Below are 27,854 nucleotides of genomic sequence, written 5' to 3' on the forward strand. Positions count from 1 at the left end.
CTTGGTCTTAAGTTTGCTTGATTGTTCTACGAAAATGGTGACTAATTTCATATTTGAGTTGCTATTGATTTAAATTGAAAGTTAAACATTCTCATTAAAAAAAATTATTTAAATATATGAGATAAAAAATATTTAATTATTATACATACCCAATTAAAAAATTAGGTATTGCTTATATTCATATCCTTAGTTAATGTGAAAACGGGTTCATATAATACGTCATTTGTCATCCCTAACTACGTCATGCTTCGGAGGAATTGAACAAAATCCACTAAGATCTATGGTTCAACTTCAGACTTTTCAAACTGGGTCGTATAATTGAAGAGTTTGGAGGTTTTCTGTTTGTGCACAAAAATGAGAATGGTGGCAGTTTTAGGGTTTGGAAGTTCGACTTGTATTATTTCCTTGGACTTGGATTATTTGGGCCATAACAAACGCATGACCCATTTACGGGAAACTCCGCGCATAATGAAAGATACTTAAATTAATTTGATGAAATATTTGACAGGTCAATGTAATCTACTTTAGATACAAATATTTTCTTAGGTTTCATTATTCTTTTAATTTTTATTTTCATTTAAAAAATATCAAATTAATCATTCAATTTTTTTAGTTTTAATTTGATTTCAATTTTTAAAAAATTTATATGTGAACTGGTATTTTCATTAAATTTCATTAAATGGATCAATAATTTTTTACTAAAATTGAAATTATTAATATTTTTTACTAAAATTGAAATGATTAATAAAGATAATTTCTTTGTTAATATAACTAAATATAATTTTAGTGTCAATTTTAATAAAAAATAATTGATCACTTTAAAAAATTTATTGAAAATAATAAAATTGTATTAATTTTTAAAAAATTGAGATCAAATTGAAATTTGGAAAAAAATTACATAACCAACTTAATAGTTTTAAAGAGAAAGAGACTATGAGAATAATTAAACATATTTTTTATTCAAATTATTTTATTTAAATTAATATTATCTCCCCACTAACAAAAAATACTAGCATAATTTACACGGTAAAACTTATAATTAAGCATGGTTGTTAATATCTTTTTGTAAATATGTATCTAAAATTGTTATAACGGTGAATGGATTATTAACAGTAAAAAATGATATTCAGTTTTAGAAAACTGAAAATTTTTTAATATACTTTTCCTGAAAACCTATGATGCACCAATATTTTACCTTAGTTCCGTGTCCGATACTTTAGGATATTTTATCGTTATTTATGAAGTAGTAAAGTATTTAATTTATAAAGTCATAGTACAATACAAGAAAATCTTTGAATAATGACAAATTTTAGTTACAAAAAATAATTAGTCATTATATAGCGACCAATTTAAGTACCAATTTAAAAACTAAAAATTATTTGCAACTAAAATAGTTCAAAAAAATTATAATTGGTGACTAAATTGATAATTAAAATAATTTTTATTATGAATTTGTTTCTAAATTGATCACTAACATTAGCTATCAATATTTTGACTACTAAAATGCTTAGTCTTTAAGATATTTTTTGTTACTAAAATTGGTCATTATTTGAAAGTTTTTCTTATAGTGATATTTTTATAATGACAATCATATATTTATTATATTTTTTTATGAATTATTGTACACTTTTCAATATTCATATCATGCGCATTTATCACGTATCGAATCCTATTATTTTTTTTAAAACTAAACGTATTAAGGTGTCAGATACGTGCACGTATGGTAGTTGCGCATCATAAATGAAAACCCAAATCGCATAGACAAATAAATGAAAACCAAAATTGCATAGACAAAATTATAAGATCTCAAATTAGATTTAAGTATTTTAGTTTTATATTTATTAAAATAAGGCTTAAATACCTTTTTAATCCTCATTTTCGTAGTGTGGATGATCCTAATTTTGACAGAATGTTTAAAATGGTTCTCATTTTTTACCGAATGTTTAAAATGATTCTCATTTTCGCAATTCGTGTTTTATTTGGTCATTTTCTGTAACGTCATTTAAATCATTAACAGAGCATTCTACAGGTGGCACAGTTTTGTGTTACATGTACTGTACATATGGCTAATTAATATTAATTTTTGTTGGGTCCTCTTGATAAGATCCTCTGATATAGTGGATGGACGTCAGGGTAGGGAGTTCTTTTCCATAAGACTACACCATTGACTGAAAAGATGATGAATTAATATATTTCTTTGTAGGTGGATCTTCTGAAGCAGATTGATAAGAAGTCCTCAGTATTGCAGTTGTAGGAAATGGCTTCTGCTCCCTTGCTGCCATGCTATTGCAGCAATGAATTTCATGAATGTTAATGCTGAGTACTTCATACCAATATGCTTCAGGAGATCCACCTATGAAGAAATGTATCAATCCATCATCTTTTCAGTCAATGGTGAAGTCTTATGGGAAAGAACTCTCTATCCTGACGTCCATCCACCACATAAAATGATATTACCAGATCTTACCAAGAGGACCTAAGGAAAATTAACGTTAATTAGCCATATGTATAATACACGTAACACACCCTAATACAAATTGTGTCATCCGTACAATGCTCTCCGTTAATGATTTAAACGGCGTTACAGAAAAAGGACCAAATGAATTGCGAAAATGAGAATCATTTTAAACATTCGGTAGAAATGAAGACCATTTAAAACATTATGTCAAGATGAGGACCATCTGCAACAAACACTACGAAAATGAAGACTAAAAAGGAATTTAAGCCTTAAAATAAATATTTTTACTCTTCAATATCTGTTATTATTTTTTTAATATAATTGCCAATCAATGAATTTGTGTATTTCATCCACACCAACAACATCTGATTATTAGGGTTTGGTGAAGGTGAGAGTGTATCTACGATGGGCGAGAAGGGGGAAAACAAGGAAATTGTGAGCGACAACCCTTATTATGGCACATTCCAAGGCGTCACAAATTATTATCCTCCTCAATACCCTTCGTCTTCTTCCTCCTCTCATCACCAACAGCAAGGCTATCATGGTTTTCCAGGTACATGCATACTTATTTACATCTTCTAATGTTCGTGTATTAAAAACAAATCAGATTAATTTGCAAATTTTCTGTCTCTTTTTTATTTTTTATTATTTAATGTTCGTGTTCTTCCTCAATACCCTTCGTCTTCTTCCAAGGCGTCACAAATTATTATCCTCCTCAATACCCTTCGTCTTCTTCCTCCTCTCATCACCAACAGCAAGAGTATCATGTTGTTCCAGGTACATGCATTCTTAATTTACATCTTGTAATGTTCGTGTGTTAAAAACAAATCAGATTAATGCAAATGTTCTGTCTCTTTTTTTATTTTTATTTTTTAATGCATGAGCATGTTTATGGAATGGAATTTTTTGACAATTTATTTTTATGTTGTGCAAGTTTATGCCCTTCCTGAAAGAAAACATAGACTTCCCTTTTGTGGACTTGGTGTAGGTTGGGTTTTGTGAGTTTTCTTTCCCTCTTATTATAATTCTTGGCATTTTGATTTTTCAATTTTTTACTTGAATCCAGAAAATATCACAAGGAAGAGTTAGAAACCAGTATCCTTAACTTGTTGATATTTATTTCAATATTTATTTTTTTCTTTTCTTTGTATTGCAAGGTTCATAATTGGTTGGTTTCTTGGTGGTGTTCCTTGGTACCTTGGAGCTTTTGTTTTAGTATTTGTGCAAATGGATCATCGAGAAAAACCTGGACTAATTGCATGTGCAGTGGCTGTAAGTTTTATTGCAGACTGTTCAATTTACAATTGCTTTAGGTTTCTTCAATGCATCAATCACAAATTATTATATTTATTTTTATTGCAATGGGTAAATCCAATTCTTCATTTTGTTTTCTCATAATGTTACTTGATTCATGCATTGTAACAATACATGAGCAATGACATAAATTCAATGACATGTCTCTAAAATTTGCTGAACATTCTTTGGTACCTTTTAAAAGAGAGGATTTTGATACCCTTTCCCATTTAACCAATAAAAACATGTCATATACGCTAGAGATTCATCAAGTAATGGTTGAAAGTTAAAACACGACCTTCTATGTTAAAAGGACCTTCAAGGAACACCCTTATAAAAGCACATATCTAATATCTTACTATGTAAGGTTTGATTTTATGTGGCAAATGAAATAAAAAAAATGATATAAGTACTATAGTTGTTTTGTTATCATTAAAATGTAATAATAAATATTTATATACCTTACACCTTATAAGAAACTTTTCTAAATATGCCTTTTTAAAACTAATGTGTCACCACATTGTTTAACTTTAGAATATGGGATTAGTCTCCCAAATATTTTAGAATGTCACAAAATTTAAGGATGGTGAATCTTTGTGGTGTTATTATTCGTTTGAAAGATTATTTTGGTGAAAATGAAAATGAGAAAAGATTAGTAGAATGGAAAATTAGTATTTAGATGATGAGTGTAGTTTTTTTTTAAATATTATTTTATTTATGTTAATTGTGTATATTTAAATGGTTTTACTTTTAATGTTCTCACTTAAATCATGTATTTGAATTTACAGACGTTGGTTACTATGATGGTGGTTGCCCTTGGTGTCACACAGGCAGATCTTCAAAAGTTGACATGAAGAACAAAATTTTACTCTATCTTTTACCGTGCACAAAACCATGAATTATTGTAATTACTTTTAACTTCGGTAAAAAAAGTATATAAAAATATACTATTAATTATTGCAAATTATTTAATGATTTATTTATATTTTAGTTTAAATTTTGTTAATAATTAGAAGTCCTTCCATGCTGTTAATAGTTCATTTGATTATGTAAGGTTTTCAAAATCAAACAATTTTAGTTGAATATAATATGTGTAAGTTAGTAACTGATATTTAGATGTTAAAGCGGTTAGGTATGTCAGTTTGTCAAGAAAATGATAAGTCGATTTAGAGTTTCCAGTCCATCAATTTGTTGTAGTCTGGCTCGCTTAGCTTGTCAATTTGGTGGACCAATCTGCCTTGGTCCGCCAACTCCTTTTTTTTATGTTTAAAAATAAAAATAATTAAAAAATAATATCTTTTTATATCATATAAATAAATTTATATCTACAAAAAAAATTATATTTAAAAAAAGTTAAAACAAAATTAAAAATTAAAATAAAATAAAAGAAGTAGTGGGCCAGTTCGTCAGTCCACCTAGGACGGGATGGGTTGCAATATCCAACCCGTTTGTTAATGGCGGACTAGCCTGGCCCGACCTATTTTTGGTGGACCTGCTCAAAATGGGTCAAGCTGGCTCGTTTTGTCACCCGATATTGTTATACTTGAAAAATATAATAACGTTTTTTATAAAATTATTAAAAATATGTTAATAATGAACAAACATTTTTCATTTTAGAAAATTAAATGATCAAATACGTAATTAATTTTTTATAAGAATAAGAATTGCTAGCATCACAAAACAATAAGAATCAAAATTAGATTCAAGTCTTTTAAGATTTTAGCGAACATAATACATGTCTTCTTATACATATATATCGTCATGCAGAAAAAAAAGTAAGAAAAAATCGTATAAATATTGTATTTTAAACTAAAAAAAGTTATTATATTCTTCTTTTTTTAAGAACACTTAAAAAACAACTGAAAAAACATATCAAAACTTAAAACTAAGTAAAAAGATGAGAAATATTAAAAGAAAAGCTAAGGGTGGTTTCAGGCCGATTTGTCTTTTTTTTGACTCGTTTTATATTTGACTTACATAAGTAATTTTAACCGACATGAGCCGGTTCATCTTATTTTAACTCGTTTTGCATTTAACCCGCAAAAAGTAAATTAGACCGACACTTATCTTACATAAGAAATGGATAATGATTTTTTTATTGACTTACTCTCCGTAAAAAATGTAGTAATTTCTCTTCTTGTCCTGCATAATATCTGACCTATGGACCAATCTTTATAAGATTTTTTTTCTTAAATTTTGTTGTTAGCATTGTGTTTAAAGAAAAAGAAAAAAAACGTAGTTTAAATATAACGAATAAAACATTTGTTTAAAACAAAATATCAATTTTGTTTTTTGAATCTTTATTATTTTTTTAATTATGACAATTTTTTTCTTATAAATTATGTCAATTATTAATCATAGTTAAATTCACGCATTTTTTTTCTAAATGATATCACTTCTGTCTATTTTTTTAATAAATTTATGTTAAACATCGCTTGTTAAATACATATATTTTTTTTTAATTTAAATTTATATGGAATATGTTGACCAACCTGTACCTGATGACCATCCCACATTATGATCTTAAGAAAAATAATTAAGCACAATAATTGCATCAATAATATTATAAACATTACTGAAAGTCCAAATCTATTTTCTACTTTATCATCAACTCCGTTATTCAGTAAACTTGCGAATTGGTCAACATCGATCCTTGCTGATACGTAAAATATTAGTTTTTCTAAACAAAACCATGGATCTTGTAATTATCTTTGTTATAAATAATTACGTTCCAAATCATGTATCAATAACTGCGTATTAAATATGAAATCTCTTATCCCAATCACCTACGTTTATTACTAACACTAAAATATACATCATACTATTATATACAATCACAAATCATAATATATTTTTTCATGAAGATACTTTCTCTTTTCTCCTTGTATCACTCAATCAACCTCATTTTTCCATTGTTTTGTGTATTGTAGAAAAAAAAAATATAAGTAAATTCATCAGAATACATAATAATATATTTTTATACTATTTTTCAGTAGATTATACAATTAAGAACAATTGTTTTTATAACATTTGTTTTAAAAGTTTGAATATAAACTCGTTGCGTAAGCTAACTTCTTTTCGTGGCGAAATTGTCTTAAGATTCATATATTAGGAAGAAACAAAGTTAGTTTAAAGTTTATCTTTTTTTAAAAAAGTTTTCATTACAGCATTTAAACGTAAGCTAAAAGAATATAGAAAAACTTTGACAACAAATTTGATCATTTTTAAATTATAACGTACCAAGTCATTTAAAAACATCTTCTCCAACTCATCTCCATACGGGTTTGATGAGTATGTATTATCGATACATTTTTTAATATTCTCAACAAATTAAAAATCATTATTGACTTTAACTTTCAACCTAGATAATCATTGAAGGTGTACTAGTGCTGTTTTTGTCTCTGCAAAGCTTTGGATTCTTTTATTTTCTGTTTCAATTTTTAATTCTTGAATTTTCATGTTTGTTTCCATATTTTCAAGATTTAAAAACTTGTATCAGGAAAAATAAATATTTTTTCAAAGCAAAATATATTGAAAGAAAGTGAAAACTCTGGATTCAAAATTTGAAATAGAAAAAACTGAGTATCCTCCATGCTTTATATGGTAAAAAAGGTTTACTAGTTTTTTCGTCTCAAATTGTATTATAATTATTTAATGTGATATCTAAAATTTTTTACTTCGATATAATTTTCGTTTTTATTAAAAATAATGAATGTGATTTTTTTGTACAGTCGCACCATCTCATTAATTACAAAAATCATGTGATGGAATATTTACACACACAAAAAAAAATTGAATATTTTACATAACAAAATTTTTTTAATTAAATTTCAGTTGAAAATACTTAAAATTATTACATACTTAATAGTTTATTAAATCTTACATTTCTATTCTTAGTTTAAAGTGTAATTAAAGTACAATTTTAACTATACTCATTATGGGTTTGTTAATTTATATTTCATGCAGATTGGGCAGTAGATAGATATTCCTTGTAAGTATGCATCCACTAAGAAAAATAAAATAAAGTGCCTAGAATTGAATTGGCCCATAGTTTGCAAGGACCAGCTACGTTAATTGTTCTAGGAATATAATTATTTTTCTGTTTTTTGTTCATGACATGTGGTCATTACTCGTATTTATTTTTTTCTGGTTTGTGATAAGGTATTTTTGTGTTGTAATAAATAAATACATTTTGTGTTGTAATAAATAAATATGTTTTGGGGTTGATGTGATGAATATTTGTTTTTGTGGGATCCATTTTTCCCAATCGTACTATTTCTCAAATTTAGTACAATATGAGATTGCGTGTGACAAATAACGATAGCGACCCGCACGATTCTCCATCTTATTCACTGTTTAATCAATGGTTCCAAGTTGTGGAAAACAAATAATTATTTGCAAATATTTTTCATTAGGCTTTAACGTTTCATCAACTTCACCGTGTAACTTCAATTGTAAGAATGAAGAATGATGGTGGCAAATTAAAATAGCAACTCTCTTCATGAATTCCAATAAAACAAATATTCTTTTGGATAATTTTTCGCATAATGATTTTTAAAAGAAAAAAATAATATTTTTTTCTCTTACGATTCTATATGAATAAAGTTGTTTTAAAAGATGATATTTATGAAAACGTTTTTTCAAAGAAAATTTAGATTTTTATTTAACATGATTTTGTTCACTTAAAGGGTTAAAGAATAAAATAAGAAATATTTAAGTTACGTTTGATTTTAACTTTTGAATAATGAGGATTTATTAAATATACCAAAATAGTTAAATAATTAAATAAAATTTTATAATTTTTTTTTTTATTAAAAAGTATGTATGCAGTTATGTCTCGTACCACTCAGTAAAAATCACTACAATTATTGACAAGTCATATAGGTATTATTTTCCGTCACAAAATATTTATGTTGATAAATAAATATTGTGCTTTCAACAAAGTAAACACAATGTCATCAAGTAAATGATATTATCTATTTCATTAAATGTCTATAATTCTGAATCACATCTTAAGAAGATATTTATATTGATTGAAAATAAAAGATTAAATACTTTTAATAAATTTCAATTTTGAACTTTCTTTTCATATTAATTTTGTTAACAATAGTCATAAAGACAAGTAAAATCTCGATACCACATTTCACTTGTTAAAGATCACAAATGTGATAAATGAATATAAATTACGTATCTTTTATATAACACAAATAAATCGTAATAACTATTCAAATGATCATTTATGAATACTTTTCAAAAAGTAGTTATATCTTTTTCAAAAAAGATTCTGAATAAAATGATATTAGGTGTGATTATAAATTTTAACATTTTAATTATATTAATTTCAAAGCTTATCAATTATTTCTCATCATATTAAAATGTTTATTAAAAAATATAAAATATGGAGAATTACACAAAACTCATTATAAAAATTAGACTTCATAAAATCTAAATAAAATATATTTATTATAAAAGAATATAAATAAATTAATGTTGATAAACGCTCAAGAACAATTAATAGGAACTTTTTCATGTTATATTTACTGAAATTTTTGTTCAATGTCTTAATTTAATTTTGTGCTAATTTTTTTTAATTATTTTAAAATTTGTCTTTACTTTGTAAACTAAATTATATATATTTTATTTATAATTCAATACATGTAAAACGTTCTTTCAACAAATAACAGCACTGTGTAAAACTCCGGTTGTTATAAAAGTGTATAGATAAATTAGATATATATTTAATTTAAAGATAAAATATAATATCCAAGAATAAAAAATATATCTTAACTTTTTAATTTTTGTAAATTCAACAATTATATCACTTTTAGTATTTTTTTTTGTTTATGTTTTTTTTTTCAAATGCAACAGTATGTACACACATGGCTGATGTATTATTTGATTTTTGATAAAAATACATATTTCCAATACAAGGAGAGTGTAGATAAAGACGGTCTAATAGATTAATTCATCAAAATTAATGATTTTTAATTAATTTCAATTTTATCATTAATTATAAATAAAATTACTATTTTTACATTAATTATAGTTACACTCATCTAATATTCATAATTTAACTTCATTTATATTTATTAAAAATGGAGATTTAATTGATAATGAATTGTTTTTTTAAATAGTATAATTAAACATGAGTTAGGAAATTAAAATTTAAGTTCACCAAACATATCATTACATACATTTATTTGTTTGAATCATACTGATTACTCCTTCTATCCTTTCGTGTGTTTTTATAAAGAAAAGAAAAACTAGTTTTTATTTATTATTTTTACGAAGCATATACGAACCATGTCTATTATTATTTTTAAAAGTTTCAAGCTAACATCATTTTTATTTGAATTATACTTTTATTTTTCATTTTCATCATACACCAAATATGTTTTGAGGGAACAAAATAATAGGTATAATAGGTAGCTTCTTTAAAATTATATTTTTCACCTGGGTGAAACTTTTTTAACTATTATATTATAAAACTACGAAAGAAAATATCTTATTAGGACATGATGATGAATAGAAAATCTATTCATGCCATTGAATAACTTGGTGAAGTTGCATTTCAACTTGTTAAATAAATATTAATCACAATTGTGCTCTTTTAACCTTTCAAAATTTTAAAAACGTTAATGTATATTCTTCTTACATTGTAAGATCTTTGATCTTTCGCTTCGAGCATTGTTACTTATAAAATAATATTTCAGTTAATCCATAAAAGTTTGATAAATGATTGAACAGATAATTATCAACAAAAAGAAAATCTTATATGTCACAATATTTTAAGTAATTGAATTGTTGTTTTGTGGTAACAGAATGTGGTGGCACACAATCATAATATGTATTGTATAGGACCACCTACTAATTTCGCATGTGAAAACCTTTACTAAATGATTTTATATAAATAAAAACTTTCTTTTGGAGTAGTCACGTTCATGTTTTGGCTACCTGTCTCTAAAATTGTGAGCATTGATTTAATTTTATTTTGAAAAGAAAAAAATTTATATATGACTTCTATTTTTTATTTTGTTCGGACGTGTTTTAAGAGTTAAAAAATAAAAATTATATATATATATATATATATATATATATATATATATATATATATTTTTTTTTAAATAATGTACCGAAACATGTTGTAAGAAAATCCTCGTGGAATTGCAAATTATTAGTAGTACCTTTGAAAATTTTGAAAAAAATGACATGTTGAATCTTCTCATCCTCAGAATATGTCTTTCAATATTTATCACACCACACAACCCACACATGGGGTTTATCTCAATGCAATTCACCAATGTGATACACGTGTTATATTTTTTTAAATAAAATAGTTAGCTGAAAATATGAGTTGGTCCAATAAATTGAAAAACAAATCTCGGTTATGTTATGAAATTCTGCCTCTTAGATATGTTTATTATTTATTTTATTCTAGTCAGGAACCCTCCTTAATCACATTTCAGAGTTGAAGTTTTTTACAATTTTAAGAGTTAGTTAGTTTATGTATAAATCCCTTACTTTTTTTTTTGTGCGTTTCTTTCTAAAGTTGTATTCTAATAAGATGAAATAATTTTAAAAGAAATTATTCTCGTTGAATAATTACTTCTATTAAGCCATAAGATATGAAAAAATGTTATCCTAACATTACTGATTTTATTTAAAATATTGTTTTTAAGCACGAATAATTATGACTATGACTATAAATTAGTTCATCCCTTTGAAAGTATAAACGTCGCATTCTAAATGAAACTGTTACTCTTGCTTTTGAAACATGGTCTATCGTTCAAACCCCGCGATAGAGAAAGGTATGTTTGTGTTGTGCGATCTTAAATCCTGAGATGTACAGTAAAAAAAATCAAATTAAAATTATTTCGAATGAAAAATATATATTAAAGTTATGTTAATTTATAAAATAATATATTTTCTCAATTGAATGACATTTTTTTGTACTGGCGTATACATAAACACTTCTTTATCATGCAGAAACGATAAAAATTTTATCATAATTTTATAGTTTTTCCACTTGTTATTCGTTAGCTTTCGCTAAATACTAACATAACTTACAAAATAAAGAGGGTGATTTATATCACAATGATGGCTAATTAGTTTTTTTATAGTGTTTTAAAATAAATTTATTGATTATGTTATCAATTAACAATTATTATCTTATTAAGAATTTAATATAAGGTGGAAATTTTATATTTTATAAAGATGAATAAAATAACTACATATAAGCAGTTACGGATTATCCTTACTAAATTTGTTTTATATTACTACTCCATGACTTATAGCAAAAAAAGTTATGTTTCATAATATAGTATAATCTAAATTACACTAAAAAATATATAGGCTAATCAGACAGATTTAGAGTATCTAAATTAAAGAAATGAAAACTTTATTTTTCAAAACACGGCTAAAAAATTCATATTTTCTATTAATTTTGTTTTGAATTTTTTTTAGAAAATACTTATTAAATTTTGTTATGAAAAAAATGTAAGAAATTGTTGTCAATTTTTTTTTGTAAACTATTTTGTATAAAACACTTTTCGCAACAAATTTTGTAAGAAATATTTACGAATTTTATAATTTTGTAAAAAATAATTATTCACGAATGAATTATCTATCAATTAAGGTTGTTAGAAAAAATAGCAGGAAAAATTCATTTCCTACAAATGTTTATAACAAATTTGCAATAAAATTTTCATATAATATGAAAATTTTTAGTAATGAAACATATACTTTTGACTACTTTTGACCTTATTTGTACAAGATAGATATGATGTTATCTAGGGATGTCAACGGGACGGGTAAGGTACAGGTAGTAGCTCCCCCGTACCCTACCCGTTGGATAAATATTCGTTCCGTATCCGTACCCATATCCGTCGGGTATCCGTTATGTGGGTACCCGTCTACTTTTTCCATATCTGCGGGTATCCACGGGTACCCGCAGATATTTACAAAATAAATATTTAATCATAAATTCAAATAAAATAAAATACATCACTGTCATAAATTTTAAATAAAATTCAAACAAACTCAAGTCCATACAAGTGCAAATAATTATAAAAATAAATATAAATGACGTTCAACATAATGAAAATTCTTTAATTAGTGTTTGGATCAACAAGCTCAGTTTCTCCGATTGATTCCTGAAAAATAATCAAATAAATAACCCCAACTGTCACGTGTCAAGTATTATTATTTTGATTCCATCATTTGACAACAAACATACCATAAACGTCACGGTCTATATAGGGTTTGGTGTATATGTCCAATTTCAAAGAAGGGAAAAAGAAGAATGTCAAGGGGTGTACTTGGAAGAAGACAACGTACCAATACTTGAAACTGAAAGAATGAAAACAAAAGAAGCTAAGATGTCCAGCTTCGAAAATATTAGATCAGAATGTTTTTTATTAATATATATATATATATATATATATATATATATATATATATATATATATATATAAGAGTATTTATTGTGAATTAAAGTTTAGCGGGTACAGGTATCCACGGGTACGGATACTATGATACCCGTACCCGCCCCGTTAACATGCGGGTATCAAAAATACCCGTACCCGAAGGTAGCGGGTATCCATTTTTAATATCTGTTTTCTACCAATTGCGGGTTTTATCCACGGATACCCGCGGGTACAGATATTTTTGACATTTGTTATCTATGTGAAATGATATAATCTCGAAATAACTTAACTTATTATTAAAATAAGATGAGATGTATTAATAAGATGTTAAGATAAAATATACTCATACATGGAAGAGTCTATTTAAATTTTATAAATAGAACACTAATTATAGTCACATACTATTAATTAATTATTATATTTGTTACGATTATATAATGTCTTGTTAACTTAAATTGGGGAGTCTTCAGACACATCTTACCTCTTATACATCTCCATAAATTTTAAATTAAAATATTTAAATTAAGGAGACATTGATTTTAAGAGATAAAGAATGTGAATATATAGAAATATTTTGGTCATACAAGTACACAAAATATTATTAAAAAGTGTTGCATAAGTTACCAGGGATCTCTTAGCAAGTGACCAAACTCTATTAGCAAGTGATCACAGTCCTCTCAGCAAGTGACCATGGATCTCTCAACAAAGACAAGGAAACTCTCAGCAAGCCACTAGGAACCTCTCAACAAGTGACTAGAGACCTCTCAGCAGACACCATGGACCTCTCAATAGAGATCAAAGACCTCTCAACAAGCACTAGGACCTCTCAGCAAGTAACCATAGAACTCTCAAAAGAGACCATGGATCTCTTAGCAAAGATTAAGGACATCTCAATAAGTGACCATGGACCTCTCAGCAAGTAACCAGGGACCTCTTAATAAATGATCAGGCACCTATAAGCAAGTGACCAAGGACCTCTTAGCAATTGACCAAGGATGTCACAAGGACATATGACCTCTCAGGAAGTCACCAGAGACCTCTCAATAAAGACTGGAGACCTCTCAAAAAGTGACAAGGGATCTCTTAGTAGAGACGAGGGACCTGGCAGAAGAGACCAGAGACCTCTCAGTAGGTAAGTAAGGACCTCCATGGACCTCTCAACGAAGACAAGGGACCTCTCAACAAGTGACCAGGGACCTCCCAACAAGTGAACAGAGAACTCTCAGCGAGTGACCAAGGAACTCTCAATGAGTGACTAGGGATCTCTCAGCAAGTGACCATGGATCTTTCAACAAAGACTAGAGACATGTTAGCTAGTGACCAAGGAATTCTCAGTAAGTGACCAGAGACCACTCAAAAACGACCAAAGACCTCTCAACAAGTGACTAGAGAGCTCTCAATATGGACCAAGGACCTCTCAATAGGGACTTGAGACCTTTGAGCAAGTGACTAGAGATGTTGGAAGTCCCACATTAACTAGAGATAAAGCAATTTCATAACATATAAGTGAGGTGCAAACCCCACCTTACAAATCGATTTTGGTGGGGTTGAGTTAGGTTTAAAGTTTATTTCTAACATAGTATCAAAGTCATCTCTTCCAGATGAAAACTTTTAAGTAGATATCAGCAACTATTATTAGTCCCCCGATAGTTAAAGTAAAACATTGCAAGCAACCATGTTGATATCTATAAACAAGGGGAAAAAAAGTCAAACATTGGGAAAGTAAGCTCAATCCAATAAAAATCCTGAATAAATAATTACTTTATTTTGTTCATATAACTTTGTCTTGTGGAACATGAAACAGTGTTTTAATTGTCAAATATCAACATGGGAAAGGCATCGATCATAGTCGCCAGAAGCAATATTAAAAAAGAATTTCACTTCTTTTTTCATATAATATCGAATTGTCAACCCACTTTTGCTTACGGTTCTCTTCTCATTAGCAACGGTTCGTCATGGAAAGAGCCATTAGAATTTTAAGTCTTTGTCAGCTTTGAAACTTCAAATGGAAACTGAATAACGTAGCCCAAGTATTTGACTCGATACATTTCAAAGTCCGATGGAAGATCAAATGCAATGGAGAAATTCCAGAAAGTCCTTTTCCCATTAATTCAACAATAGCAGTTGAGCAACAGAAGAAAACTTTATTAATTACGGTTCCTAATTAAATCATCGTAAAATTCAAGGGTATAACCCTTAACTCAATTATTTGAATAATAATTAAGGCAGAAAACTCGTTTATTTTTATTTTTTAAATTTAAATAGTATATAAAATATACTCAGTCTTTTTCTTTGTTTTTTCTTCAAATTTTATTCCTTACTTGGCAAGTCCAAAACTTCAATTTGAAATAGACAGGAATGATATTCGTGGAAGTTGTGGATGTAATCACCAAAACACAGCAATCACTGTTTAGATATTTGGAGATGGAAATAAAATTCCAACCTACTAACGCGCGCAAGATAATAAAAATGCACGTGATAAGCATATTTAAATATTTCTAAAAAACAAGTAAAATGCGTCTTTTTAATTTCAAATACAGAGTTTGTTTCAATTAGTTAAAAATTAATTTTAAATATTTGAAAACATGTTGTAGTAATTCAAATTAGTGTATATTGAAATACATTAAATTTAAAAAGTTTGTTTTTCAATCTCTTAAATTGCTTTAGCAAGATGTTGGCCTTCCCTTTTTTTTTCTTTTGAAAATATGTCAGAATCTTTGATAGAGTCTAATTTTCAAATTTTAAAAACGAAGAAATTTTTGAAATTTAAGTATTTGAAGTGTTTTTATGTGTTAAATGATATTTTAGGTTAATTTTTTAACTTTTACCCTATTTAATATATTCAACAACAAATGTCAATCTATAACACGATTTAATACTTAAAAAAAGGTTAATATCTTTTGATTAAAATGATTATAATTATTATTTTTTAAGTTTAAAAATTATAATGTATAAGGTTTGTTTGTTTTCTCACACATCTAAGGTTTGTTTGTTTTCTATGGATGTATTCTTTAAAATTAAGGGAATGAGAGATAATTTTTATTTGTTTTAAAAGAATTACAAAAATATGTAAGGATAAATTTAGAAGAGAGGGGATAAAATCCATTTCCTCGTAATAGATGAGATTTACATAAATTTGTAAAGAAAACTACATCATCACATGCTAATTTACCAATTTGTCCATAACTTTTATTTAATAATCGGTTTGTTATTATAATCTTGTTTACACATTTGAATTATAAAATATGTGAAATACTTCAATATTTACAAGTAATAAATTAAACTAGTATAGATTATGATAATAATAATAATAATAATAATAATAATAATAATGTATAATAATTAATTTTAATAACCTGTAGTAATAATTAACAATAATAATAATATAAATTTTATTAATAATAAGGCTAATCATAATAATATAGTTTTTATGAATAATAATAAAATATTAATGATAAAGAACAATGACAGTATAAAAGTACTAATGTTTTTGATTGTGAAATTAAAATACATGAAAAATAATTAAATTATAATTATTAATAATATTAAATCCTCTGTATAATTACAAATAATAATAATGATAATAGTAATATTAAAATTAATAAAATTAATAATATTAATAATGATAATAATAACTATTCTAATAATAATAACATTTAGTTTTATATTAATTTTAAGATTTAACTACTTTTTTTGTCCTTACTTCATTTAAAAATATTAAGTTGGTCCTCCAAATTTTGTTGAGTGTCAGTTTGATCGTGAGTTTTGAAAAATTGATATAGTTTAGTTATTTTCGTAAAACTTTTTTAGAATGGATTAATGTTTTTTCATCAAAATTGAAGCTATGAATAAGGATGAGTTGTTGGTGTAATTAACATAATCATAGTGTCAATTTTTAATGAAAAAACTTCAACCCTTTTAAAAAATTTAAAATTTAACTTAAAGGACCAAATTTCATTAATTTTTTAAAAATCGAAACTAAATTTAGATTAAAAAAGACTGGAGGACTAACTTAATATTTTTAGACAAAAACATTGACCAAAATAAAAATTCAACACAATTTTAACCATAAGAGTAAAATTGTAATCTAACAAATTTATTTCTTAAAACATGTTTTTTTATCTATCACATTTATCAAATCATTACAAACTCCAAATCCTTTCACTTTCACATCTCCATGCCTTCAAACAAACAACCTAAGTTTCATCTCTCTATTAGAGGTGACAAAATGGATTGAGTCCGATAGACCAACTTGTCAAACCGTTTTGACCTAATCTATCTAACTCATTAATTTGATGGTCAAAATTCAGATTAACCTATCCCGCCCGTTAACACTTAAACAAAATTAAAAATTAAAATAAAAAATAATTTCTTAATATCTTATTTTTTTAATAATATAAATATATAATAATATTATAATTTAAATCATTAAAATTTACAAGTTTCAATTATTAATTATAAAATAACTTAACACGTAAATATATAAATTTAAAAATATTTTATATGATTAAAGGAAAAACCTTTAGCAAACATCTCATCATTCTATTTCATTGATGTAGCGCGGCAATAAAATTTACTGCATTTAAACGGCATGTTAAATGTTTTGAATTTTTGGTATAATATTATTAAATTAATTAATAATACACTTAATAAGCAGAGTTGTATTTTTGTTATCATAATAATATATTTCTAAGAAAGCTAAATTATGAAATTTAAATGGGTAACATTTAAAGTGAATATATTTTCTCTTTAAGATGGGATTTTTATTTTAGAAGCTTCTTTTTAATTAAAAATAGAAAATAATATATAATCGAATAATTAATAGAATTAAAAATTAGATAAAAAAGGAAAACTAAAAAACAAGAGGCATATTTTAATTTATTTGTATAAATGAGCAATGTGACATATTCTTTTCGCCTTAACAAGGACGTGGCAGATTAAACTGTGGGTTCGATCCTCGCATTTATTTTATTAATAAGTTAAAATAAGTGTATACACAGTGATATGTTTTTATTAATGGAGAACTTGTATATGGATAGTTTTACATCTTTTAAAAAAATCTTAATTAATTTATTATTATTATTATATATTATTTGGTTATTTTTTAAAATATAATTACAAATTATCTTTTACTGCTAGATAATTTTCTTAATGAAAATGGGTTGTAAAAAATATTTTGTCTTCATATATTGGTGAAGTCTATTTAAATAAAAAGTTAATCATTATTTTGGATGAAGAATATTTGGTACAAATCCGACAGCAAAATAATGAATATCCAATATAAAGAAGTATATTTAAAATAAATATGAATAGAATTATGTGAATGATGAGTATAATGAAGTATGTGTAACTGTTGTTGTATGATTTGGATAATTTAATAGCGGTAGTGACAAAACAGAATGGTCCAACCATAATTCAAAACAAAAACAACCGAAAGCTTTACAAAAAGGACACACGTGTACATTATACAGAGCGGGTAACTCTACAAAACTCCATCGATTATTCTATTAATTTTTATTTATTTATTTGGTATATATAGTTTTAGATACTGTTATAATGGTTTTTTTATAAACATAATAAAAAGTTATTTGATATATTAAAATTGATAAAAAGACGTTATTTTGTGTAGTGTGGAATGCAATAGAAGTTGAGAGCAGGGGGGAGAGAGAGAGAGAGGTGAAATTTGAAATGAAAAGGAAAAAATGTGTGCTGGGTTGTCGTAAACGATGTTTGATGTTTCCCACGTCATAGGGTGGCCTTACCTAGCTGGATGTCAGCCCCACCATTGACCCACCTTCTCCTACTCCCACCACCTCTTCTTCTCCCCAATCCTTCTCTTTTTCTCTTTATTTCTCTTCTATTCTTCTCCATTCTTACTCCAATCCACAACTACTTCTTCACACCCTCTTCTCTTCTGTTCTCTTCTCCAAACTCTAATTTTGACCTTAAATTAAATCTCACCATTTTTTACTTCTCTCCCTCTTCACCCTTTTCCCACATTCTCAGTTTTAGTCTAAATAAATAAATCTCCTCCCTCACCATTGCACGCTCAACAACACCATCAACATGACACCTCTCTTATCCTCTTTCTCCCTCACCGACATAGCATCCTACCTCGTATGCTTCATCCTCCTCCTCATTCTCCTCGAACAGATCTCCTACCTTGCCAAGAAGGGTTCCATCCCAGGACCCTCCTTCGTCGTGCCTTTCTTAGGAAACGCAATCCCATTGGTCCGCAATCCAACCAGCTTCTGGGACCTTCAGTCCTCTCTCGCAAAGTCCACCCCTTTAGGCTTCTCCGCAAACTACATAATCGGCAACTTCATCGTTTTCATCAGAGACACCGAACTCTCCCACAAGGTCTTCGCCAATGTCAGGCCCGACGCTTTCCACCTCGTCGGTCACCCCTTCGGGAAGAAGCTATTCGGCGAACACAACCTCATCTACATGATGGGCCAAGAACACAAGAATCTCCGCCGTCGCATCGCCCCCAACTTCACCCCCAAAGCCCTCTCCACCTACACCGCGCTCCAGCAGATTATCATCCTCGATCACCTCAAGTCCTGGGTTGCCAAAGCCCGAGCCCATACCGATTCCATTCCGCTCCGTATCCTGGCCCGTGACATGAATCTCGACACCTCCCAGACCGTCTTCGTGGGCCCCTACTTGGGCCTCAAAGCCAGGGAGCGCTTCGAGAGGGATTACTTTCTATTCAACGTTGGCCTTATGAAGCTTCCGTTTGATTTCCCCGGCACCGCGTTTCGAAACGCCAGGCTCGCCGTGGACCGGCTCATCGAAACTCTAGCCACCTGCACCGAGATGAGCAAAGCCAGGATGCAGAAAGGGGAAGAGCCTTCGTGTCTGATTGATTACTGGATGCAGGAAACGCTCAGGGAAATCCAGGAGGCCAAGCTCACCGGAGAGCCGGCGGCACCGTTCTCCACCGACGCCGAGATTGGTGGTTACCTCTTTGATTTTCTCTTTGCGGCGCAGGACGCGTCCACGTCGTCGCTGCTGTGGGCGGTGGCGCTGCTGGATTCGCACCCGGAGGTGTTGGCGAAGGTTAGGGCAGAGGTGGCAGGAGTCTGGTCGCCGGAGTCGGACGAGCTGATTACCGCGGAGATGCTCCGGGAGATGAAGTACACGCAGGCGGTGGCCCGTGAGGTAGTGAGGTTCCGGCCGCCGGCGACGCTGGTGCCGCATATCGCGGCGGAGAGGTTCGCGCTGACGGAGTCGTACACGATACCCAAGGGGACGATCGTGTTCCCGTCGGCATTCGAGTCTTCGTTTCAGGGGTTCAGTGAACCGGAGCGGTTCGACCCGGAGCGGTTCTCGGAGGAGAGACAGGAGGACCAAGTATTTAAAAGAAACTTTCTGGCCTTCGGTGCCGGGCCCCACCAGTGTGTGGGTCAAAGGTACGCATTGAATCATCTTGTTCTCTTCATCGCGTTGTTCGCCACGTTGATCGATTTCAAGAGGGACAGGACGGACGGTTGTGATGAGATCGCGTACGTGCCCACCATATGCCCTAGAGACGATTGCAGGGTGTTTCTCTCCCAACGCTGCACACGATATCCCTCCTTCCCTGCGGTCGAAGACCTCGTGAAATGACCCTAATACCCTTTCACAGCCTTCGCTTTTCCTTCTCATTCATCGCATGCAGGTTCTTTTTTACCATTTTTTTTTAAATTTAATTCCATTTGGACCGAAAATTAGGAGACCTTGAATATATTTTATGATAAAAAAAAAAAATCGTTGGTGTTTGGTGTTTAGCCGCCAGAAAAAAAAAATTGTGTTGACTTTTGTTTTTTGTTTTTTATCTGTTGGGTTGGGTTTGTGAAATGTTGGAATTATGGTTATTCTTGCTAGAGTTTGTGTATGTGAATGTAAGAGGTGATTGGATGGTGGATGATTGGTGGTTTTTAGCAGTGAATAAAATTATGTACTGAAGAAAGAAAGATGCCAAAATTTATTGAATTGATATGTCCCTGTGAACTATTCTCATATTATTACTGCCACTTATTATTGCAATAATAGATCGTGATTCTACTACCTAGTTTTTCACCACCTTCAAACTCATATTTCTTCCATTTGTGGAAAACTCAAAAATAAGGAAATGGGTAAATGAGAAAAGTAGAAAGAAGTGAGAATAGAATAAAAACGGTGTTTGATTGGTTTTGAAAAGAGAAAAATATTAGTAAATATTAATATCATCATTGTTATTATAAATCCGTGATTGAATTTGTCTGAGAAGGGGACAACAGATCTACTTTGGTTAATGTAGTGTATAATCGAGTTTAGGTTGCATAATCAATTTTGGGGAGTGGATTATGTTACGTAATCAATTTTGGGGAGTGGATTATGTTACGTAATCGTTTACCAAAAAAAGCGTATGTTTGAATAGATTTTTGCAACTTCCAAATATGAAAAAACTTGTCTCACCTTTCATATTAAGAAACAAAAATAGTTAAGTGAGGGTTTAGAATTGAAATTCTTGAAATGGAAGAAGCAAATAGCTTTGGAGTGGGTAAAATAGCACTAAAAATAAGTAGGTGTGAGCTTAGTAAACTTGAAGTTTCGATAATAATCTTATAAATCTCTTTGTCCGGTTATAAACTAGAAAACCACCACCCTTCTTTATTTGTCTTTTCTTTTCGCTTGTTCTCTACTATCAGTAATGTGTTAGTAGTTTAAGGAAAAAAATATTCAACGTTATTTTTTAGAAGTTATTCAGTTGTTGTCGCAGATTTTGTTTGATATTTTAACATTTTTGAGACACGAATACAATTCTTATATTTATTTATAAAATCATTATCTATTTATGACCTTGCTTGGAACTTTACAAAATTGTTAATATTTTATATCTTTATACTTATTTGCTTTATTTGTTTTGTAACTATAATCGTTATACGTTTATATAAAAGAAGAAATAATATAAGTTCGAAAAAAGTTTTAAATCATAGCATCGAATATATATATATATATATATATATATATATATATATATATATATATATATTATTTTTTTTCTTTATTGAAATTAAATGCATAAATTTCATTTTAATTAATTTTGTTAATCAATTATGTGGATCATGATAAAGAAGATATCAATTGTGAATGTTTATTTAAGTAATTTTAAATAGAATATTATAAAATATATTTCTCTGCTTTGACTCAGAATACACTTTTTTATCATTTTAGCCATTATACCGTATGTTTTATCATTTTAATATTAAACTTAAAAGTATTGATATTAATAAAAGATAGTTTTTCATGACACGTTATTTTCATTATAATAATATAAATATGATATCTATTTAAAAGTATGATATTTTACTTTAATTTAAATATGAAATTTGGTCGAAAAGTATTTGACAAATAGCACAAGATGAAATATTAAAATACATAATATAAAAGTACATTATCAAAATAATTTATTTATTAATAGAAAATTATAAATTTATAATTACGTGCTTATAAAAACATTTAGTTTTACAAAAGATATTTCCCTATTCCTTTTATTTTGTGGGTCTTTAAAGTTGCTTTAGAGACTAAGAAATCTAATATTCGCGAAACTACCTATTTCACTCTTTACTCTCTCCACATCGTACAAAACATACAAAATGAAAATGATTTAAATATTTAAAGGTTCATTTAAAAAATTGTGTTAAAAAAATATATTAAAAAAATATTTAAAATGCAAATTAACATAATATATTTTTAATGTTTAATAGAAAACAATAAAAAAATAAAAAAAAATAGAAAATCTGAATTCGCAGAAAAATGTCTTTAGAGCACAAGTTGTCTTTAGAGCATCGGTGGTTCACGTATAGTTAATAATAATAAAATTTATAATTAAGTGCTATTAATAAATTTTAAACCTGTAGTTGATTTTATTTAAATGATAAAAATATTTATAAGTATTATAATAATTGCTACTTTATTTGATTTATAAAATTAAAAGTTAAAATAATTAAATGATAGAATAATGTTAATATAGTTGTAATGTACTTAAATAAAATTATATTAAAAATAAGTATTATAACACTATTTTGATTTAATGAAATATAGTACAACAATATTTAAATTAAATTTATAATTTTATACATTAATTTATATAACAAAAATGACTAGTGCACTATCATATTAAATAATATAAAAATATTAAATTATTATGTAATTAAAAGTAAAACAGAAAATTAATTTCTGATGACATTAATTTTATTATGTGAACAGTATAATTATATTAAAATTATTTTTTATTTAGTTATTTTTTAATTTTTTTATGTCATAAAAGTTATAGAATCTTGTTAATCGTGTCCTGTGAAGACTCTTAAAGATACCATTTAATGTGTAATTAATAAATATTGAATTCTTTAAAAGTTAATAAATAAATGTAATAGATGAATTATGATCTTAATAATTATTAGTGTATTTTTATTTTATTTAAATGACAAAAATATTTACAAGTGTTATACATCTATAATTGATAATTTATTTGATGAAAAAATAATAAAAAAATTAAATAGAAAAATAGTTATATTTTAATGTTACTAAAAATTAAAATATACATAAACATAACAAAATTAATTAGAAAAAATAAAACATTATTTGTTTACTTAAATGGGAATATTATGTTAAATATTTTAAGTCTTCTTTATTAAAAAAATAAATAACATTTTTATTTTATGTAAATTTAAGTTTTTTTTACATTTAATTATATTTTAATTTTTAGAAACATTAAAATATAATTATTTTAATATTTAATTTTTTAATATAATAAATAAATTATAAATTATAGTTGTATAATATTTATCTGACAATTTTATTTTCTAAATAAAGTAGAAGTAGACTAATAATTATTAAAGTTATTATTCATTTAATATTACAGTTATTTATAACTTAAACTTTTACAATATTTAATGTTTATTAACTGCATTTTAAACCCTATTTTTAGAGTACTAATTAACATTCTCCAAAATTATACATGACATATAAATGACAATTGTATAATATCTATGAGTATTTTTTTACTTTAAATAAAATAAAATTACATTAATAATTATTAAAATTAAAACTTATTTAATATTACAATTAATTTTGAATTTTTATAATTAGAATACGGACTAACAAGGAAAAAGGTATAACTATTAAAAGACAAATTACTCATATTTTTTAATTTATTTCATATCACATTATTACATGTTTAAATTTTATACTTTAACATATCCCTTTATAAACTAATTATTTTTAAAATATTGTTTTTATGTATGTTTTAACATCTATTAATGGACAGATAGATATGTATTAATTTCAGTATTATTTTTTACACTAATTTTATTTTATTTAAATTCATGTTGGATAAAGATCATAATTAATACATTACAATAATTTTCACTGATAAAAATATTAAATATTGCATTACTAAACAATATCCAGTCAGATTATTAATGGAAAAGAATTAAGAGACAAATTTTAATAAGTTTATACATCATAATGTATATATTTCAGTTTTACATTTCAAAAGTATTCAAAAATAATAATTTGAAGCATCATAGGCACCTACAATATAAATAAGGAATATATCACATTAAAAAAATGTTGTTAAATTTGACTGCTAATAACATAGAAAATTGTATTATTGAATGTCATATATTATGCATTTACAAAGGAGATAGAAATTAATGAATCCATTATCATATATTTGACCGTTGTTATATAAAAAAAAAATTAATTTTTCTACTTTAAAAAAATTGTATAAACTAATTTTCATTCAACAATAATGTAAAAAATAAATTTTAAACATTAATATCTTCTTACAGTATTTATTAATCATAATGTATAAAACAAAATGCAGTTTTTAGTAGCACGAAAATGAAGATTAATAGCAGCATCTAAATTGGAAAGTAGTAAAAATATCTCACAATAAGCAATACAGAAGCTTAGGATCTGCAAGGGCATTTTTGTTGCAAAAAAATCCAAAACAAATGCTATGTAAATTTCTTCGTTAATGAATCCTTTCAAAATAGCATGTTATTTAAGCTAAATTTAATGAGGAAAAGTATAAAGAGTATTTACAAAAAATTCTAAATAAAGGTATTTAATAATAAATTTAAATTTAATTTTATAAACCTTATTAATATTTACATACTAGGTCTGCCTGGACATCAATTGGATTGGATTTAGATCATATATATATATATATATATATATATATATATATATATATATATAATCATTTAATTTAGTCAAATTATTTGAATTTAAAATTTATATTAATTTATTTTTATTTTAAATAAATAAAATTAATATAAAATTCCTTAATTAAAAAAATACACCAGTGATTTTAATAAGAATTATAATAATTCATGATTTATATAATTTATTATTAATTTTAATAAAAAAATCATACTAAAAATAAAATTTAAAATATGAAATATATCTATAAAATAATAAATATTGAAAGATAATTTTTAGTTAGGTTGGCATTCGAAACTCAATTATAATTAGTCATTTTACTTAATTTAATTTATCAAACATCATGTATTTACTCGATCCAATTCAATCACATGTTTAAATTTATCTTAAACTTAATCAAACGTGAATTTTTTATTAAAATCTCTTATATATTTTTATAATAAATAAAATGTGTCATATAATTAAGAAACAAAGAAAGAATATACAAAACATAAGACATAGAATATTAGAGTTTAGGCAGCTGCCATACATTCACACAATTAACAGAATGAAAGATTCTTCTAGCTACCTTTCTAGTGAACATTCTATTACATTGGACTTCTGTAGAACATTCTGTACTGTCTATCTATAGGCATTAAATTTTCATTGGATTATTCACCTGTCCATTTAAATTTCTATTTTATTTTTCACTTTTTTTTTTCTAATTATTTGGAAAGTGTGAATTAAATAGTACGATATGGAAAGTGTTAAAAGTGATCTGAGTCACATCACATGCACATGGTATGTTATCCCATGTTGGTTGCAGAGACACCATTGTTAAGCTCATGGAATTGGGATTATTATGTTTTCATGCATTCTTGTCAGAGGGATTGTATGAAGTGTCTTATCATTTGCAGCTTTCCCTTTAACCCTTGTTTGGCTTCTTCCCTACTACACCCCACACATGTGGAACCAAAACCCATGCCAGACACCATTTTTAGGTTAAAAGGGTATATCCTTTTTGTTTTATTATGCTATTTACGACATATACAAAATGTTTATATATTTAGGAAAGTATAAATTTAACAAACTTTGTGTTTTTGGTCAATACAAGAGACAGTAATATTATTAATTTTTGCGCATCTATTTACTTTTTTATCTTAATGTAAATATATTAAAAAGTTTATTAAATTTAATTTATGTTTGAGCTCTAAACTATTTAATTATATATAAGAAAAATTTGCATGTAATATTATGAAAAAGTTTTTAGATTTTATTGGAGGATAACTATTGTGGTTGAACTGAGATGCGAAAATAGAATACTTTTTAGTATAATTAATAAATCGTTGGTCCTTTGAGTTATTCAACAAATTCAAATGTGTCTTGTGTCTGATTTATGTTACCTCCTCTCTTAATTTTTGTTTTCTATTTTTTTTTCTTCGGTATACGATGTTAACATTGTTTTTGTGTAAGTGATGTAGTATTTTTGACTTTTTTTCTTTTAATTTTTAATTTCTTTATAGTGGTTATTTCAACCGTGTCGGTGTAAAAAATTGTGTATCTGCGTCATGATAGTATCAATGTCATGTATCACCGCCTATGTTTAATTCAATCATAATATTTAAAATTAATTTAATTGAATTCTATTCTTTTAAAAATAAAACAATGTTATTTAAATCTCTTTAAATTAATCATTTAACCTAATTAAAATTTATATATATTATAATAATATTTTAAAATTTATAATTAAAATTACTTCATCTAATTAATTTTATTTTTAATTTAAATAAAAATTTATTTTAAAATATAAAAAATATAAATGTAATGTAACATTTATAATTTATAAATTTTAATTTTTGAAATAACTTAAAAAACGTATTATTTTTTGCTTATTTATAAAATTATATTAATTTTTTAAAACATCTTGTTCAATTAGGAAGATTCTGATTTCAACAAAGGTGTACCTGAGAAAAAAGAAGTGCAATTTTTAAGTAGGAAACATTTTTTGGGGAAGATTTTATTGCTAAAATGATATTCATGGAGAAGTTTACTCTTTGCATAAGTTGGTTTAAATGTTACAAAAGTGGTGTTGCATAAGTTAAGTTGTTTCACATGAGAGTTTATGGCAATGTCGATTTATTTCGTAATTAACGATGTCAGAAACGAAAGAAAACCCTAATTATGCAGCAATTCATGCACATAAATATAATTTCTTTTCAAATCTTAATATCACTTTGAGATCAAAATAAACTATATTGATAGATCACCAATAGACACCAATCATCCGTATTACTATTATGGTAATAGACACCAATAGAAAGAAGAATCATCTACTAAGTCAATATATTGATGACTATTTTACATAACAGTACACAAATTATGGATAACAATTATTATCAAAAGTACCATATAAAAATTTGTTTCAATGCATGATTGTTGAAACATTGTACAATGTTCTTAGGCTTTCAAAATTATAAACAACTATTTCTGTAACTTTGTTA

General features: G+C 26.8%; 2 protein-coding genes across 2 annotated transcripts; both read left to right on the forward strand.

Moving 5' to 3' along the window:
• Positions 1–2,823: 2,823 nt before the first annotated feature.
• Positions 2,824–4,676, forward strand: LOC114186676 (60S ribosomal protein L18a-like protein). Its single transcript, XM_028074653.1, has 5 exons — positions 2,824–3,011; positions 3,152–3,235; positions 3,393–3,456; positions 3,616–3,730; positions 4,540–4,676. The coding sequence occupies exons 1-5, from the start codon at positions 2,864–2,866 to the stop codon at positions 4,603–4,605; spliced, it is 477 nt and encodes a 158-aa protein (XP_027930454.1). The 5' UTR covers positions 2,824–2,863; the 3' UTR covers positions 4,606–4,676.
• Positions 4,677–19,034: 14,358 nt separating this feature from the next.
• LOC114188144 (cytochrome P450 710A11-like) lies at positions 19,035–21,180 on the forward strand. Its single transcript, XM_028076689.1, has one exon. The coding sequence runs from the start codon at positions 19,243–19,245 to the stop codon at positions 20,785–20,787; it is 1,545 nt and encodes a 514-aa protein (XP_027932490.1). The 5' UTR covers positions 19,035–19,242; the 3' UTR covers positions 20,788–21,180.
• Positions 21,181–27,854: the final 6,674 nt, after the last annotated feature.

Source organism: Vigna unguiculata, chromosome 6 (genome assembly GCF_004118075.2).
Source record: "Vigna unguiculata cultivar IT97K-499-35 chromosome 6, ASM411807v1, whole genome shotgun sequence".
Lineage (NCBI taxonomy): Eukaryota > Viridiplantae > Streptophyta > Magnoliopsida > Fabales > Fabaceae > Vigna > Vigna unguiculata.

What these genes read in the sequence shown, in the direction of transcription:
- LOC114186676 (XM_028074653.1), top strand. Translation starts at nt 2,864, where the DNA reads ATGGGCGAGAAGGGGGAAAACAAGGAAATTGTGAGCGACAACCCTTAT. An exon ending in CTTGGTGTAGGTTGGGTTTT is followed by an intron (nt 3,457 to 3,615) that starts GTGAGTTTTCTT and finishes TTGTATTGCAAG; the next exon opens with GTTCATAATTGGTTGGTTTC. An exon ending in TAATTGCATGTGCAGTGGCT is followed by an intron (nt 3,731 to 4,539) that starts GTAAGTTTTATT and finishes TTGAATTTACAG; the next exon opens with ACGTTGGTTACTATGATGGT.
- LOC114188144 (XM_028076689.1), top strand. Translation starts at nt 19,243, where the DNA reads ATGACACCTCTCTTATCCTCTTTCTCCCTCACCGACATAGCATCCTAC.